Genomic DNA, 14470 nt, shown 5'->3' on the forward strand with positions numbered 1-14470 from the left:
ATCTACATTAATTAGTACTATAAAAGTAAAAATATGGGTGGTTGATCACTGATGCAATGGTTCTGCGATGTAACATGTGAATTTAATAAATAATAATTTAATCACAAATTGTTGTACTGTAAATTTATTGATCTTTATAAATGATAAAAAAAATCCATTTTTGTGTGCAGTGAGATTGGCATCAATTAGAGGACTTATGCATCTTTCTCGTTATTTGTCTTCTATCTGTTGTATTTTTTCTTTGTTGAGCTTTGTTTCTCTTTGGGCTTGTATGCTGTGCAGGGATTTGGGCTTTATAGGCTGGATGTAGTGCAAATTCTCCTATTTGCTGCGTTATGTGTGATAATGGCCGCTCTCATTGTGTACCCTGGATCACATTTTTGTCTCGGCTAGTTCTTGTATCTTGGTTTTCACGGAGACATACATGTTTGGAATATCCTTTGCATTTCCACCGGTGCAAAGACATCTCCTCTTTCCAAAACCCAAAAATAACAAGTAACAATGTTACTTTTTCGTTCAAGGGGACATTTAAAGGCTTTTGACAATGAACCAAACACTCTCTAAGTCATTCTAGATAGTGTATTCATACATCTCATGTTAGTTCATCTGTGTTTTTGGCATATAACAGACTACACTTTCATCTTTTTCTTTGTAACCTCATGTTTTGCAAAGCTTGCATCTCTTCCCATGTAATTCCACCTTGGCTATGGCTAGTCTAATTTGTACCTTGTAGCACTTCATTGTTAGCGTGGATAACATGGATATGTTCTCTGAGTTGGAGTGACCATGATTAGAATAACACGATGAAGATCATAATGATGTTTGTTATTGAGCCTGAAATTCATTTGTTTTGTCTTCGATGTACTTTTGAGGATTACATCCAAATTTCTCATTAACAGTTTAGCTGGAAACCCTATGTAAGTATTGGTGTTGGGAGTTCATTATGAGGAAGGAGTTTGATGGCACCTTTAATTTGACAAATGACACATCGAATCTGCTTCTGCCCCATCCGTCATCATGGCCAACATTTCATTCCCTCAAATTGCTTTCAGTCATATAATATTTCACAGTTCACAATAACAAGTAAATAATTATAAAGTAACCAACTTTTACCTCTTTCTGAAAGTCAACCCAAAAGTTGGGTTTTTTTTAATTATTTTCTCTTGAAAAACTTAGAATCGAGGTGAGCCATGGCGCATAAGGTATTGACTATTGAAGTCATGGATTCACATTCTAGAAAGAGCCTTTTAATGATCTACCTTTTCTCAAACCCCACCAGGTGGAAGCCTCGTGCACTGCACGCATCTGCCCCTTTTTAAAAGCTTCAGTTCTGTAAGTACTTATCATGACAGATGAAGATTTCATGCTTTGTATTCTAGTCACTAGAAAGTAGAACAACTATAATGGGTGGAGCACCTACAAAGGAATCTAGGTCCCTGTTTGACATGTCTATCATAGAATTTGTTCCCCCATGTTCTATGGTGTAAACTTATTAGGCAGTAAGTTATGTAACTGATATGACTCAAACCCATTAGCCACTCCTAAAAGATTGAGACTTGAGAGCTTGTCTCTGTTCGTTGGCAAAATCCATCACCGCACCACACACAATAAACAAAATCTTATTTTCGGCAAAAGTGTCCTGAAAATCTCAAAATGATGCACTTCTATGTTTGATCGCTAATACAAACTCGTCCTTATTGAGTGGCAGAGCCTCATATGAATCATGGCTTAAGTAGTACATCGATTTAAACCACCTTAATTTGTTCTATGTGAAGCACAAAGTTAACTTGGATTTTTAACTAGTGATACATATATTAAAGATCTTATTTTCTGGTCTAGGGTAAGCATTAACAAATTAAATTAAATTAAATGCTTAGTTAGAGTTAAAAATCTTAATCCGTTAACATTTCATTAGTCATTATGTGTTTATTTGTTAAACCATCAAAATGTTGCATAATAACTTAATATTTATTGTAATTTTGCATTAATTTAATATTAAGTTTTTGATAATATTTCACTTCTTTAATTAAGTGTGCAACAAACAAGAAAAATATAAAAATAATAATAATAATAATGAAATTAGTGCAATTAAAAGATTAAACGAAACAATAATGAAGGGTGAAGATATGCACAACCTTATTTGACATATGCATGACCATACTTCAAAAGAAGCACACCCAAATGTATGACCATATTTTCTTCAAAACACTCATGAACAACAAAATACATTCACACCATTGATGCAACACACTTGTATTTCTTGTTTTAATGAAGCACGTCTAACTTATTAAGCATGAACATGCTTGTTGAGATGTATGGTTGTACTTAAAATTTCACCCTGATTTATAATTATAAGTAGAGATGTCCATACCATAGTATAATCATCCAACTTTATCAAATTCTTAGTTTTAATTTTTTTTATATTTTCTTTCTTGTATTAGTTATTAAAGTTCTGTGAGAGGCTAAAGACCAAGCTCTTGGGGAATAATTCTTACTATAATGATTAATTCTTTTCCTTTGTTTAATGGGTTCTAACAGTATGTTTGCTAATTCCTTATTCTAGGGTTGTAAACTCCCAATGATAAATACATGAATTATTTTTGAAAATTGTGAAATTATTTTAGTATTTTATTTCCTATCTCAGTTAATTAAAAATACATAATCAAATTCTTTTAATTAACATAAATCTAAAATGATTTCTGAAAATTGACATGATCAAATTGTTTTATTAATTTTTAATTGAATTAATTTTTTAATATGCTTCTTTGTTTTTAGAATAAAATTCTTGTAATTAATTTAGATTTTTCTTAAGATTAACACTAATAGCTTTTTGGAACATACGATTGTTAATCATTTCATAAGTAAAATTGACGACATTATTTTATAATTTATAAATTTTATCTTGAGGATTAAAAATAATAAGTTTTTATCTATGAACTTCAATAAAAAAAATTAGTATTTAATTTCTAAATTTTAAATTAATATTCTCTCAATCAAATTCTATTATCTTTAAATTATTAAAAGTCACGATTAAGTTAATAATTATTTGAAACTAATAATCTTTTGAGTTCAATATCTAAACTTTATTTATCGTTACTGTTACAATAAAGTATGATTGTTTTCAAAAGCATTTTAAAGTGCAATATTATACTTGCTTAGCTGAAAGTGAAAACAGCTTGTTCTGATTTTGGTACTCTCCTTTAAATAGAAGAGTATATGAAAATTCAACCAATAATCAAACACTCAGCTTTCAAAATCATCTCTTGTCTGAAAGCTGGTGAAGAAAAGATCGACTACACAAGTCCTCAATCTCTTGGACGGAGATTTCAGGATACTCGGGTGAAAGTACTGCACAAATTATGGAATTGTTTATCTACAAAGTTCTTTCTTGCCATAGTTAAATGGGTTTTTATACATTTCGTGTTGGGTTTGATTTGAGTAACTGGATATTTAAAGTTGTATCATTCCATTCAACCAACTACCAGCAAGAATATAAATGTAACCCCAACTTCAAAAGGTGGTAGTGTTAACTAGCGATTCCGTTAACATGTCAGGAAGCAGTTTTCTAAAGAGCAACTGGCTGATTATCATAAATAAGGGAATGTATCAAATGATGATAAACCATAACACAGTTTTTTCTGTGAGCAAGCATATATGCTCATACCAGTATATGTTGTAGCGGTTGATCATCATACTTGATTTGAATTTATGGCAGGAATCACGATTTATCTGCGTTAACTCCCTTGTGTTTGTTCAAGAACCCAAGTTCAAATGCCGAGCTTTGCAATTAAGAAAGTTGTACATGTGATTTTTATTTTTTTTCAGAATACAAATTTTTATTTCTTTTACATGTCACCACTTGTGAGTTGTGACGTGCGTCCTTATGCCATGCACTGTACCTCTAATACCAACAACATTAGTTTTTACACGATGCTCGCGACGATAAATGATCAAATACAGGCTAATTCAAAGTAGTTTTCATCGAGCCATCGTAAATTTTCCCCCTTTTAAACGGCTCCATTGTGGCTAGTTATCTGGCTTTCTTTAGTAGTTAGACAAACACCACCTTGAGATGCTTCAAGTATTCTCATGTCACAATTGTATTGTATAAAAGCATCTAGAAAACAGTAACTATCTATCTATATACATAAACCACTTAGAAGCACTTCAGCATGAGATATGGAGATTTATATATAATCATAGCCAGATTATAGATTTCAATACAATCCTTAATCACACCAAATTTTGAAAGCTATGATAAATCACAGATATTACCAAAAGTCCAAGACGAACTTAATTTCCATGTGTGATTAGGAAATTTCATAATCTTATTGATAAATCTTATTGAACTATTCAGCACAAACTAGACTCAATATAGTGTACCTAGGTGGTGGTATAAGTCTCATAAACGAACTGTGCCGCAAGCATGTCTACAACAGCAGAACCAACAGACTTGAAGACAGTTATTTCGTGGGAAGTTTTTCTGCCAACCTTGAGACCAGAGACAAGATCCACCAAAGTCCCTTGAATGTGATCCCTGGTGATGACCCCTCTCTGGAAAGCCCCCAGCAGCTCCCCTGCCTCAACGAGCGCAGCCTCATTGTCCACAAACACCCTTCCCCTCCTTATGGCCTCGTCATCACACTCCTTCATTTCAGGCTTGAAGGACCCCACCAAATCCAAGTGGGCCCCATCCTTCAACCTCACCCCCTTCACAAGCGCAGCCTCGGAATTCGTGGCACAACTCACGATGTCCCCGAGGCCGACAACCTCGTCCAAACACCCACAGCCGTCGAAGGTGACCCCATGAAATTCCCCACTCTGGGCAAGTTCCCGGGCCAAAGTTTGGGCCTTTTGGAGGGTTCGGTTCCAGATGATGACTTTTCGCAAAGTGGGGAGGGCTGAAAGATGGGCTCTGATGAGGTGTGGCGCCAAGGATCCAGCACCGAGCATGAGGAGAGTTTGGCTGTCGTGTCTGGCTAAGTATTTGGAAGCTAAGCCAGAGACGCAGGCGGTTCGGTAGAGGGTGAGATGGGTGGAGTCCATGGCGGCTAGGGTTTGGCCGGTGGCGGAACTGAAGAGGACGTAGGTTCCCTGAACGCCGGGTAAGTTGCGGGCGGAGTTTTGGGGGAAATGGGTGACGAGCTTGACGCCGGCGTAAGGGAGGGATGGGGAAGAGGACCAGGAGGGCATGAGGAGGAGGGAGGAGGAAGGGGAGAGAGGGTAGTGCTGCCGAATTGGGGTTTCCAGAATGGTTGTGGCGTTGGGGAGAGTGGATTGGAAGTGGTCTATGAGAGTGCGGTGGGTGAGGATGTTGCACAAGGTGTCGGAGGATATGAAGACCGGAGAAGAGGGTACGGTGGTAGCCATTACTGTGATTCAGGTTCCACCTTCTACCTTCTACCTTTTCTCTTTTACCTCACACTCACTGCGTCAACACACTTTCCGTCCAATTTAGCATCGTCAACTTATCAAATGGAAAAAATACAATTATCGCTACTTTTACCATTCATAAATTTATCACTCCTCAATCTATTCTTGTTTTAATTTATTCTTTCATTAATTAAAATGCATGACTTATTTTTTTATTTGTGAGACTGACTTGTATTCTCTTAAATATTAAATATTAAAAATAAAAAAAAAATTATATAATCATAAAAAATATATAACAATAATGAGTGACTAACTTTTTATTTGTAAATGGTGAAGGATTGATAATGTATGTTTTTTTTTATCTGTAAAAATGATTTGTATTCTCTTATGTTCATTAATCAAAATTAAGGATTATTATATTTTAATTCATAAATAAAATTATTTATTTTATTTTAAAGTTTTTTTTTTTTTTTTTTGGTGTTATCTCATCGGACTCTAATAAACACAATTACTTATTAAAAAATACGACGATACAAATTAAAGATACTCTAAATGCGTCCCGCGAACACCCCCAGTTCTGAATAATACTGCTTGTTGGGACGAATGAAAGGCTTCGGTAGAAATAGAAAAGAGATAAAGTGTTGAGAAGAAAAGAAAAAAGGTGAAGTAGAGAATGTAATTAAAGCACTTTATTTCCCAATTCTTTGATACCTTCTGTACTGTGCTTAAACTCATTTTATTCCTTTTTATGTTTACCAACATTTAACTTTATTCAAGTTCTCAGATCCGCAATGAATATGTGCTGCTGTATATGAATTCAATTTATCACAATAATTACAATTAGTTCATAATTGTAGCATTCTTGCAAGTAAATGATGTGGGCAGCTTTCGACCAAAAAGGGGAAAAAAAAAAAAAACATTAACACATTCAACTCAAGAATCTAGTCGGAAAACATTTTCTTCATTGTTATCTCATTCTTCTGGAGATATTAAGCCCGCAGCAACTGTTAATACAGGATTCCACCTCACATGATTCCTGCCTTTAATCATAAGAATATAACCCGTGATTTTTCCATTGATTAAGTTTTCCTATTTTGTTATAAGACCAAGCTAATTAAACGAAACTTCTAGTCTACAAAGGCCAATAGGTCATTGTAATCATCAATATAGGGCAGCATTTTTATTTTTTTTCTGATATGATACATGAATTGCTTTTCAGTGTTATGCAGCAATTTTGGAAAGCCCTACCATTGCATTAAACTATATACCTATACATGATCAGTCAAAACACCTAATGTTTCTCATACATTAAGATCTCGTATTTATTTTAGTGTAAGATCAAATAACTTGTGTTGATGTGACAAAATGATTTGGTATTCTTCTCAAACAGTAAAAAAATAAAACGTGACACTACCACTAGTACAAGAAATGCTCAGAAATTCTGCAATTTGATGTGATAAAGAGTGAATCTACATTGAATTTTAAAGAAGAAGCAAAATACGTGCATGCGTAACCAAAGAAGAAGAGACAAAAAAAAAACAGTAATTAATGTTGGTACAAATTATTAGTCACTGATCTGTACTAATTAAATACCTACCAAGGCATCAATCTTAGAGGAAATGCTCCAACTGGTGGTGGAAAGGCTCCACTGATCAGAAATCATAGCTGCAGCAGAAGATGAAATGCCACCAGAAGAAACCCCACATTTTGCCACCATCCTCACACTCTCTATCAACTCCTTGGTGCGAGCCTCTTGTGCCAAAATATCCACCAACTGTTCTGGGGTGATCACAAGCTTCACTTTCCAAAACCTACTGCTACCACCACCACCACCACCACCACCAATGTTGCAGCTACTAGTACCACTGCTCCTGCTAGAGAATGCTTCCATGGAGGACCTCTTGAGGTGGTGCTGGTAGTCCAAGGACATTCTATACAAGGCAGGGTACGAGGTAGTAGGAACACTATGAGATCTAACGTGGCCTTGTCTCACAACATGTTCACTACATGGGGTGTCTATGTTGTTGTTTTTGAGTGGTAGCAAATAGTAAGATTGGCCTGGCTCCAACTCATCCAAATTGCTGAGTGGTTTCCAAAAGAGGTCGTGGCTTCTGAATATGGCATGCCCCGGGAACTCGTTGGTGATGAAACTCACCGTTACAGGAGCACTGAATTCCATGATGCCACCGTTTGATGTTATCACTTTGATTGCTGCATCAGGTTCTGACATCGCCCCAAAGAAGCAGTTTCCCATGTTGGACTTCAAACCTCTGTGGTGTTGCTCATCATCTCCTTTGGTTTAGTATGATTGGAGGGAATTGTAGAGCGGGAAACTTGTGGAAGAGAAAAGTAGAGCTTGTTCTGTGGTCGGCTAGATTCTTCCTCTAGCTTTCACAAAAGCTTGGAAAGAACAAAATTAAAGGAAAAAAGGGAAACCTATGTTCCCATCATTATGCAATTTGGATAGGGATGTTTATACATGGCAAAACTTTTATCTCTTAAATTTAATGACTTCATTCCTATATTTAATTAGTACAATGACTTTTACACTCTTAAACAAATTCAAAAATACATCAATTTTAATTAATTATCACAAAAATTATCAATTCATGATCGAATTGCAACACACACTATGTTCATATCTTATTTTTCATTGAATACTCTGAAGGAAAACTTTATCACTTTAAGATATTCTATCCAATTTTAACATAATTGTTTCTAATGGAGAGGATGCATGTGATTAGGAAAAAAAAATGCTATTCATATAAATATAAGAGTATAATTTGATAGTTGGTTTTAAGAAACTCCGTGGTGAGGATCATGTTAGGTACAGCTGCGTACAGCTGCCACCACCTTTCGGTGGTTTTCTAATTTTATATTAGAAGCGGGTCCCACATAATAATAAAATAATATTAAAAGTTTAGGAGAAATTACGAAAATGCCATTGGGACTTTCCTATAAATAGGGAAGCTGAAAACCATAATTTTCATCCCAAATCTTCTTCTCTTCTCTTTTCCTCTCTTATACACCTTGAGATCTGTTCTCGGTAGTAGTAGTCTCCTAATTAAAAAGGAGTAAGTTATAGAGAGAGAAGTGTTGTAATTTTCTCCCTTTCAGTAAATAATATTTTTACTGTGGTTATTTTCTCCCTTGACTCTTTTTACTCATCTCTTGTTTTAGCTGTGAGTAACTATTAAGCCTACTCTGGTCATAACAGTGGTATCAGAGCCACTAGGTTGTTTATTATTCCGCTGTGGTGTACATTGGTATAGTATCGGAGAAAATTCTTAGTATGCTCTGTGGCTGCAGTATTGCCTGATCAGTCACATCAGAAAAGAATTATTCTTGTTACTGGATTTTATCATTGTTCCAGTAGGCGGTACTATTCTAGTGGAAGTTACTTAAGTCGGTTTAATAGAAGAAATTATGGCAGCAAAGTTTGAGATAGAGAAGTTCAACGGGAACAATTTTTCCCTGTGGAAATTGAAGATAAGAGCAATTTTGAGAAAAGACAACTGTCTTAAAGCAATTGAAGGCAGGCCATCAGATATTACTGATGAAAAGTGGAGAGAAATGGATGACAATGCTGTTGCCAATTTGCACTTAGCAATGGCTGATTCAGTTTTGTCGAGCATAGCAGAGAAGACAACTGCAAAGGAGATTTGGGACACGCTCGTAAAATTATACGAGGTCAAGTCACTTCACACCAGAATATTCTTAAAGAGGAAACTCTACACTCTTCGAATGAGTGAGTCCACAGCAGTGACGGACCACATCAACAATCTGAATACGCTATTTGCTCAGCTTTCAACAGCTGATTTCAACATAGTGGAAAATGAACGTGCGGAGCTTCTACTTCAGAGTTTACCAGATTCATATGATCAACTCATCATCAACATAACAAACAATAATGTTGTTGGTCGTCTATCCTTTGAGGATGTTGCCGGAGCTATTCTTGAAGAAGAGTCCAGGCGAAAGAATAAGGAAGACAGACTGGAAAGTTCAAAGCAAGCAGAAGCTTTGACGATGATGAGAGGAAGATCAATGGAACGTGGCTCCAGTGGGAGTCAAAATCATGGTAGATCAAAATCTCAAGGAAGGAAGAACCTCAAATGCTATAATTGTGGCATGAGAGGGCACATGAAGAAAGATTGTTGGCACAAGAAGAGTGGAGGAGGGAAGAATTCTGAAGCGTCAACCTCTCAAGGTTGTGTTGCTAGTACCCAAGAAGATGGAGAAATCTTGTACAGTGAAGCAATAAGTTCCAGAGGCGAAAAACAACTCCATGAATGTTGGATATTGGATTCAGGTGCAACCTGGCACATGACTCCAAATAGAGATTGGTTTTGCACTTATGAACCAATTTCAGGAGGATCCGTATTTATGGGAAATGATCATGCTTTGGAAATTGCTGGAGTTGGTACTATCAAGTTAAAAATGTATGATGGTACTATTCGTATAATTCAAGGGGTACGACATGTGAAGGGCTTGAAAAAGAATCTATTGTCCATTGGGCAACTAGATGATCTCAAGTGCAAGATCCACGTTGAAGGTGGAATCTTGAAGGTAGTTAAAGGCAATTTGGTGGTGATGAAAGCTGAGAAGATCACATCAAATCTATACTTGCTCTTGGGAGAAACGTTGCAAGAAGCAGATGCATCAGTTGCAGCAATAAGTCAAGAAGAGGCAACGATGATGTGGCATCGTAGACTAGGACATATGTCAGAACGAGGCCTGAAAATTCTTGCAGAACGTAATCTCTTGTCAGGGCTTAAAATGGTAACCTTACCATTTTGTGAGCACTGTGTGACAAGCAAGCAACATAGATTACAATTTGCCAAAGTAACTACAAGGAGCAAACACATACTTGACTTGATCCATTCTGATGTCTGGGAATCACCAAAAATTTCCATGGGAGGAGCAAAATATTTTGTATCATTTATTGATGATTATTCCCGGAGATTGTGGGTGTACCCAATCAAAAAGAAGTCAGATGTGTTCCCAGTATTCAAGGAATTTAAAGCACAAGTGGAACTTGATACTGGAAAAAGGATTAAGTGCTTGAGGACAGATAATGGAGGAGAATATATAGATGGTGATTTTCTGGCATTCTGCAAGCAAGAGGGTATTAAGAGGCAATTTACAGTTGCTCATACACCTCAGCAGAATGGGGTAGCAGAGCGGATGAATCGAACTCTCCTAGAAAGGACAAGAGCTATGTTGAGAACTGCAGGATTAGCCAAGTCTTTCTGGGCAGAAGCAGTCAAAACTGCTTGTTATTTGATCAATCGCTCACCATCAACAGCAATTGGTTTAAAGACACCAATGGAGATGTGGAGTGGAAAACCATCTAATTATTCTTCATTACATGTGTTTGGATGTCCGGTGTACGTGATGTACAACTCCCAAGAAAGAACAAAACTGGACCCAAAATCCAGGAAATGTATATTCTTGGGTTATGCTGACAATGTTAAGGGGTATCGCTTGTGGGATCCCACTGCCCGCAAGGTTGTTGTCAGCAGGGATGTAGTCTTTGCAGAAACTGAACTGCAAAAGGAGCAGGAGAATGACAGCACTATCAAAGACACTAGTATAGTGGAGATAGGAGGAAAGTCTAAAAAGGATGACACCTCTGAAGCAGAACAAGAGCATGAGGAACAAGAACCAGATGAAGCCAATGATGAAGAAGTTCAACAAATAAGACGTGAGAGAAGGAGACCATCTTGGCATTCAGACTATGTTATGGCAAGTCATGATGCGTACTGTCTCTTAACTGAAGAAGGAGAACCATCAACCTTTCAAGAGGCGTTGAGGAGTTCTGATGTTTCTCAGTGGATGGCAGCAATGCATGAAGAAATGGAGGCCTTACATAGAAATAAAACATGGGAACTTGTTGATCTTCCAAAAGGTCGAAAAGCCATTGGTTGTAAATGGGTCTATAAGATCAAACGTGATGGCAATGATCAAGTGGAGAGATATCGTGCAAGATTGGTGGTTAAGGGATATGCTCAGAAAGAGGGCATTGATTTTAACGAGATATTCTCGCCAGTTGTCCGATTAACCACAATCAGAGTTGTTCTAGCTATGTGTGCTGCATTTAATTTACATCTTGAGCAACTTGATGTAAAGACTGCTTTTCTTCATGGGGAACTCCAAGAAGAAATATATATGCTCCAACCAGAAGGCTTTAAAGAACAAGGAAAAGAAAACTTGGTTTGTAGGTTGACCAAATCTCTGTACGGTTTAAAGCAGGCGCCAAGGTGTTGGTATAAGAGATTTGATTCCTTCATTATTAGCCTTGGTTACAACAGACTGAGTTCAGACCATTGTACGTACTACAATAGGTTTGATGACAATGATTTCATCATCTTGCTGTTGTATGTGGATGACATGTTGGTGGTAGGCCCCAACAAAGATCAGATCCAAGAATTAAAGGCACAATTGGCTAGGGAGTTTGATATGAAGGACTTGGGACCAGCAAACAAGATTTTAGGGATGCAAATTCACCGAGACAGAAAAAACAGGAAGATTTGGCTTTCTCAGAGAAATTATTTACTGAAGGTCTTGCGGCGCTTCAACATGCAAGACTGTAAGCCAATTTCGACCCCACTTCCTGTCAATTACAAATTATCCTCAAGTATGAGTCCTAGCAACGAAGCAGAGAGGATAGAAATGTCTCGAGTGTCGTATGCATCAGCAGTGGGAAGCCTTATGTATGCCATGATTTGTACGAGACCAGACATTGCACAAGCAGTGGGAGCGGTCAGTAGGTTTATGGCAGATCCTGGTAGAGAGCATTGGAGTATTGTAAAGAGGATCCTTAGATATATCAAAGGAACCTCAGATGTTGCATTATGTTTTGAAGGATCGGAGTTTTTTGTCAGAGGCTATGTTGATTCAGATTTTGCAGGAGATCTGGATAAACGAAAATCTACTACTGGTTATGTGTTTACACTTGCTGGAGGAGCAGTGAGCTGGTTGTCTAAGTTACAGACTGTTGTAGCTCTATCTACTACAGAAGCTGAATACATGGCAGCTACGCAAGCATGCAAGGAAGCAATCTGGATTCAAAGGTTATTGGAAGAACTCGGGCACAAGCAGGAGAAAATTACTGTGTATTGTGACAGTCAGAGTGCCTTGCACATTGCAAGGAATCCAGCCTTTCATTCCAGGACAAAGCACATAGGAGTTCAATATCACTTTGTTCGTGAAGTAGTAGAAGAAGGAAAAGTGGATATGCAGAAGATCCATACAAAAGACAACATAGCAGACGTAATGACAAAACCTGTCAACACTGACAAGTTTACATGGTGTCGATCCTTATTTGACCTATTGGAAACATAAGCAACATGAAGTATCAATAAAGAAGAAATGGTGTGAAGATATGATTAACTTAATCATAATCTTCAAGTGGGAGAAATGTTAGGTACAGCTGCGTACAGCTGCCACCACCTTTCGGTGGTTTTCTAATTTTATATTAGAAGCGGGTCCCACATAATAATAAAATAATATTAAAAGTTTAGGAGAAATTACGAAAATGCCATTGGGACTTTCCTATAAATAGGGAAGCTGAAAACCATAATTTTCATCCCAAATCTTCTTCTCTTCTCTTTTCCTCTCTTATACACCTTGAGATCTGTTCTCGGTAGTAGTAGTCTCCTAATTAAAAAGGAGTAAGTTATAGAGAGAGAAGTGTTGTAATTTTCTCCCTTTCAGTAAATAATATTTTTACTGTGGTTATTTTCTCCCTTGACTCTTTTTACTCATCTCTTGTTTTAGCTGTGAGTAACTATTAAGCCTACTCTGGTCATAACAGATCAAATGTTAAAATCAACAAAATTAATTGGAAAATTTATTCGAAATGTGTCTGCCCAATTTTTTTCCTTTGGCATAACTATTATTACCACTATTTTTTTTGAGTAACTATTATTACCATTTAGTGCATTGTAAATTAGACTGACACAGTAATTGCTGGTGTAAAGTAAACCCAAGAATAGGAATATTGGTTTATTCCATTTTACACAGCTTACTTAGTCAAACCTCTTGTTTGATTCCACATGCATTCTCAGTAGACGCCCATTAGTTTTGAAACAATAAAGAAATAACTTTTACGTTTTGGGTGAAATTATGGGTAGACATGCTTAAAAAATGCAGAACCAAACACACATTAAGTAAAACTATATATGGGCCATGCTATGTTGCTTTCGGAAAGTCTTTTATTAATTTAACAGAGAGGAAAAATGATGTTGCATATCTATTTTGGTCCCACTAGGCTCGGCCCAGGAGAAAGAAAGTAAAAGCGGTAGTTCCTGTCACTTTGCCCACTTCATTGGCCTTTTTCTTTTTCTTTTTGGACTTTTGTTGTGTGATATTGAAGGTGTCAAGACAGACACAGCTACAAATCCGTTGAGTTTCCTAGATTATGGAATATAATCACAACTCCAACAAAATTTCACAAAGAAAATTTATGTACTTTGTCCTGCCCCACCTTTGGTCTTGTAGTGCTTTAGATTTTGCTTGATTTCAAGCTCATATGGCATCCATTGTAGTTCAATTTAAATTAAAGGTTGTAATGGGGCTTGAGGAAATCTTTGTTTTGCATCTCAATTTCTTATTTTACTAGGGAAAAAGCTGAGTGGAATGGACTCTCCTAAGTTGAAAATCAGAATCATTACATGTGGGAATTCTAGATGTTTGTTGGTGAATGAGAAATAACTAAATGAAATTTCCATTATTTGCCTTGACTTTGGATAAAATGATATGCAAGAAAAAAAAAGTCAGATATATTGATAATAGATAACTTAATTTAGTAATTAAGCATATTATTAAAAATTAAATTGTTAGCATATATATGTATTGAAAAAGACTTTAAAGAAAGCGATAATATCTACTTTGATGATGTTTAGCACTCAAAAACTTGTATAAAAATGATAAAAACACCGGTTAAATAAACTTATCAATAAGTACTTTAAAAAAAAAAGAATAGAAAAGATAATATTTTGGTTGTAAATAAAAATAACCTTATGCATATTACCGTGGTGCATGCATTTGCTGTAACAAGTGATAATACAGCACATGGGTGTGTTGTATCTTTGCT

General features: G+C 36.4%; 2 protein-coding genes across 2 annotated transcripts; both read right to left on the bottom strand.

Annotated features, from left to right (window-relative positions):
• Positions 1–4166: 4166 nt before the first annotated feature.
• LOC109788802 (NAD(P)-binding Rossmann-fold superfamily protein) lies at positions 4167–5477 on the bottom strand. The gene has a single exon (XM_020347632.3). It carries the CDS (start codon positions 5368–5370, stop codon positions 4384–4386), a length of 987 nt encoding a protein of 328 aa, XP_020203221.1. The 5' UTR covers positions 5371–5477; the 3' UTR covers positions 4167–4383.
• A 1325-nt stretch (positions 5478–6802) lies between these two features.
• Positions 6803–7935, bottom strand: LOC109795113 (uncharacterized). Its single transcript, XM_020354533.3, has one exon. It carries the CDS (start codon positions 7625–7627, stop codon positions 6959–6961), a length of 669 nt encoding a protein of 222 aa, XP_020210122.1. The 5' UTR covers positions 7628–7935; the 3' UTR covers positions 6803–6958.
• Positions 7936–14470: the final 6535 nt, after the last annotated feature.

Source organism: Cajanus cajan, chromosome 7 (assembly GCF_000230855.2).
Source record: "Cajanus cajan strain Asha chromosome 7, NIPB_CcT2T_4, whole genome shotgun sequence".
NCBI classification, from domain to species: Eukaryota; Viridiplantae; Streptophyta; class Magnoliopsida; order Fabales; family Fabaceae; genus Cajanus; species Cajanus cajan.

Bases quoted from the DNA above. Each gene is read 5' to 3' on its own strand.
- LOC109788802 (XM_020347632.3), bottom strand. From the start codon at position 5,370: ATGGCTACCACCGTACCCTCTTCTCCGGTCTTCATATCCTCCGACACC.
- LOC109795113 (XM_020354533.3), bottom strand. From the start codon at position 7,627: ATGGGAAACTGCTTCTTTGGGGCGATGTCAGAACCTGATGCAGCAATC.